The sequence below is a fragment of the Cervus canadensis genome, chromosome 4 (assembly GCF_019320065.1).
Source record: "Cervus canadensis isolate Bull #8, Minnesota chromosome 4, ASM1932006v1, whole genome shotgun sequence".
Lineage (NCBI taxonomy): Eukaryota > Metazoa > Chordata > Mammalia > Artiodactyla > Cervidae > Cervus > Cervus canadensis.
In genome coordinates, this window is record NC_057389.1 from 66206590 (window position 1) to 66210024 (window position 3435).

General features: G+C 37.3%; 1 protein-coding gene across 1 annotated transcript; it reads right to left on the reverse strand.

The window, feature by feature from the left end:
- Window positions 1–1950: 1950 nt before the first annotated feature.
- LOC122439243 (olfactory receptor 2L2-like) lies at window positions 1951–2907 on the reverse strand. Its single transcript, XM_043464335.1, has one exon. The coding sequence runs from the start codon at window positions 2905–2907 to the stop codon at window positions 1951–1953; it is 957 nt and encodes a 318-aa protein (XP_043320270.1).
- Window positions 2908–3435: the final 528 nt, after the last annotated feature.

The following is a 3435-nucleotide window of genomic DNA, read 5'->3' on the forward strand; positions in this document are numbered from 1 at the left end:
AGCCTGCCAGGCTCCTTTGTTCATGGAATTTTCCAGGCAAGAATGCTGGAGCAGGATGCCATTTTCTCTAGCCCCTCAATTTTGGAGAGGTAAATATGAGACATTTTCTTCCCTTCTCTCTCTTGGCTGCCTTGTGTATGAACTCTTTGTTTTCTGTAAACATTAGTTTCAGCATTTGACTGTCTGAGTGTCATGCAAATGATCCTGGATCAGTAAAAACATCTTGAAATACTTAGCAATTTTACTGCTGAGGATTCCTTTGAGCAAAGGAGCTATAGATGGAGTGGTAGAATTATCTTGCAGTTTTGATTCAGAAGCAGAGCTTGTACATGTGGACTCAGAGAGCATGCATATGGAATCACCAGCCTGGTCTCATGTTTACATATACATCTGTGTCCAGTACCTCAGGGGAGTGACTGGGTTGTATTTAGGACTTGAATCAGTGGTGGTGTTGATGACAACGGCAGCTGCAGACACAACAACAATGGTTGAAGTTTTCACTACCTAGCAGAGAGGAGTTTTGCCTGGAATGAGCAATGACCCATGGTGGGAGTAGAGACAGATTACTGTTCACTTGAGCTGATAGATTTTTATTGGATGTAGTGATTGGGACCTATTTAGGGAAGAAGCTAAGCTATAGAATGAATTGCTAAAATTGGTTGATAAAAGTTGACTTCTGCCAACACATTTTTTTCAGTAGAAATATGGGATATAGTAAGTGGAGACTAAAGTCTCATCTGAGAGGTATTATCTAATGCAAGAAATAGTGGCCACATAGGAAGTAAACTGGATATGTCCTGAATGTGAGGGATAGCTGCCGGAATGTCCTTAATGTTTCTAATTTCCACTAATTAGACTACATCTTGACTCACTTATCTTATAAATAACTTCACAATTTACTTGATCTCTGTTGGCATCTCCAGGTTCTGTTGTTGATCCTCAGATATAGCTGATATTAAGTTACATCCCTAGAATTCAGAGTGGTATAATAACTTGTTGGTTGTGAAGTCACTCAGTTGTGTCTGGCTCTTTGCAACCCCGTGGACTGTAGTCCACCAGGCTTCTCCGTCCATGAGATTTTTCAGGCAAGAATACTGGCGTGGGGTGCTAGTTCCTTCTCCAGGGGATATTCCCGACCTAGGGATTGAACCCAGGTCTCCCGCATTGCAGGCAGACGCTTTAACCTCTGAGCCACCAGGGAATCCCTTATTCAGAGTGCTATAAGAACTTGAAGTCTCAGCTAAAGCTCCTTCAGTTGTGTCCAACTCTGTGTAACCCCATGTACTGTAACCTACCAGGCTCCTCTGTCTATGGGGTTCTCCAGACAAGAATACTGGATTGGGTTGCCATGCCCTCCTCCAGGGTATCTTCCATACCCAGGTACCTAAACCACATCTCTTAAATCTAATCTGCATTATCAGGCGGGTTCTTAACACTAGTGCCATCTGGGAAGCCACTTCAACCATAAGTTTCCCTAAATTGAAAAACAAGAGTAACTGTTACTGATAAATTATGTCTATTATGAAAACAATAGAAATAATTCTTATTTTAATTTGATCTAGATATCCGGGAAACATTTACATTTATGGTTTAAGCATACTGGGAAAATATTTGGATACAATGGAATTGTCATACTGAATGACCAGTTAAACAACTTTCATTTTTATTACCACATGACAAAGAACCATTTGGTTTACCACATGTTGGCAAAAAATAAATGCATTTGAAATCAATGGGGAAAAATTGAAGAATAAAGAATGACACTTGAAATTACATATATATGTATGTATATATATATACATACATATGCATATATACAAACATATATTATAAATTTGTCCAGACATAATTTTCTTCTTCTCCAGATTAAACATAGTCCTTGAACATAATGATAAAGTAATTTACATTTCTGTATATTGATGAATGAGTTTATACCTAAGATTCTGGTACTCATGCCACAATATTTGTTGACAGTTTCACAGAGCAGAATCTATGAATTAGTCTTCTCAGTGCTCCAATCACCTCTTTGTTTCTCAGGCTATAGATAACTGGGTTGAGCACTGGGGTCAAGATGGTGTAGAAGACAGCCAGAGCCTTGTCCTCGGTTGGAGTACGAAAGGATCTTGGGCGGAGATAAGTGTAAGCAAAGGGCATATAGTAGAAAGTCACCACAGTAAGGTGAGTGCTGCAGGTCGAATAAGCTTTCTTCCTCCCTTTGGTTGAATGCATGTAATAAATGGCAAAGAGAACACGACCATAGGAACATGCAATACCAATGAAAGGCAATAAAAGGAAGAAGATGGTACTCATAAACACGGTATACTCATAGATCCTGGTGTCCATGCAGGCCAGAGTCAACATGGCTGGAACATCACAGAAGAAATGATTGATGGCCCTGGATTTGCAATAAGGGATACGAAAGGCATATGTGGTATGGGCACAGGAATTAATAGAGCCCATTATCCAAGATCCTATTATCATCAACATACAGACCTTTCTGCTGATTTTGATGGGATAGTGAAGAGGGAAGCAAATGGCTACATAACGATCATAAGCCATAAACGTCAAGAGCAATGTTTCTGCACCTCCTAAAGTCAAGAAGAAAAAGCTCTGAATCCCACATCCAATGAAGGAGATAGACTTGTTTGCAAAGAGAAAATTGTAGGCCATTTTGGGAACAATGGTGGAGATGTAATTTAGGTCAATGAAGGAGAGCTGACTAAGAAGGAAATACATGGGTATGTGAAGATGGGTGTCCAGAAAGATGAGAAGGATCATAAAGAGGTTGCCAAACAGAGCAATTAGGAAAATGACAAAAATAAGAATGAAAAGAAATATGCCAAATCTTGATGAAGGGAACAACCCCAATAAAATGAAACCATTTGATGTTTGATTATAATTTTCCATTGGTCATTCATATTATTTTTCCTAAAGGGAGACACAAAAGCAAATGAGTTAAGTTAAAAACTATAAGATATTTTTGTTATTATTTTAATCAGACTCTGTATTACTTAAAATGTTACAGTTCTTAAAAATGAACTGATTTTATTAATTTTACAAAAACAAAACCTTAATATTTTGAGCCAGAATTAAAATTTGAAAATGCAAACATTTTTGGCCAAAGTGTTTTCCAAATGTTCCAGAGTGTTTTCTATTAAGTAATCTAAAAAAATATATATTACAACATCATTAGGACAAATATGTTTGACTGACCTACACAAACTAAACTAACATTAAAAATGATGCCACTTTTAAAGTATATTCATAGGAAATTAATGTAAGTGCTTGCACTATAGAATTCCATTATTAGTAAATATTTATGACAAGGAATTTTTTTTTCCACATTTAAGTCAGGTAGCATTAGCTGAATTATCTTTTGTGAAATCTAGAATGAATCCATATGTCATGTAACATTCAAAGGATCATTTCTTCTGC

Excerpts from the sequence above, each read along its gene's own strand:
- LOC122439243 (XM_043464335.1), bottom strand. The coding sequence starts at position 2,907 with ATGGAAAATTATAATCAAACATCAAATGGTTTCATTTTATTGGGGTTG.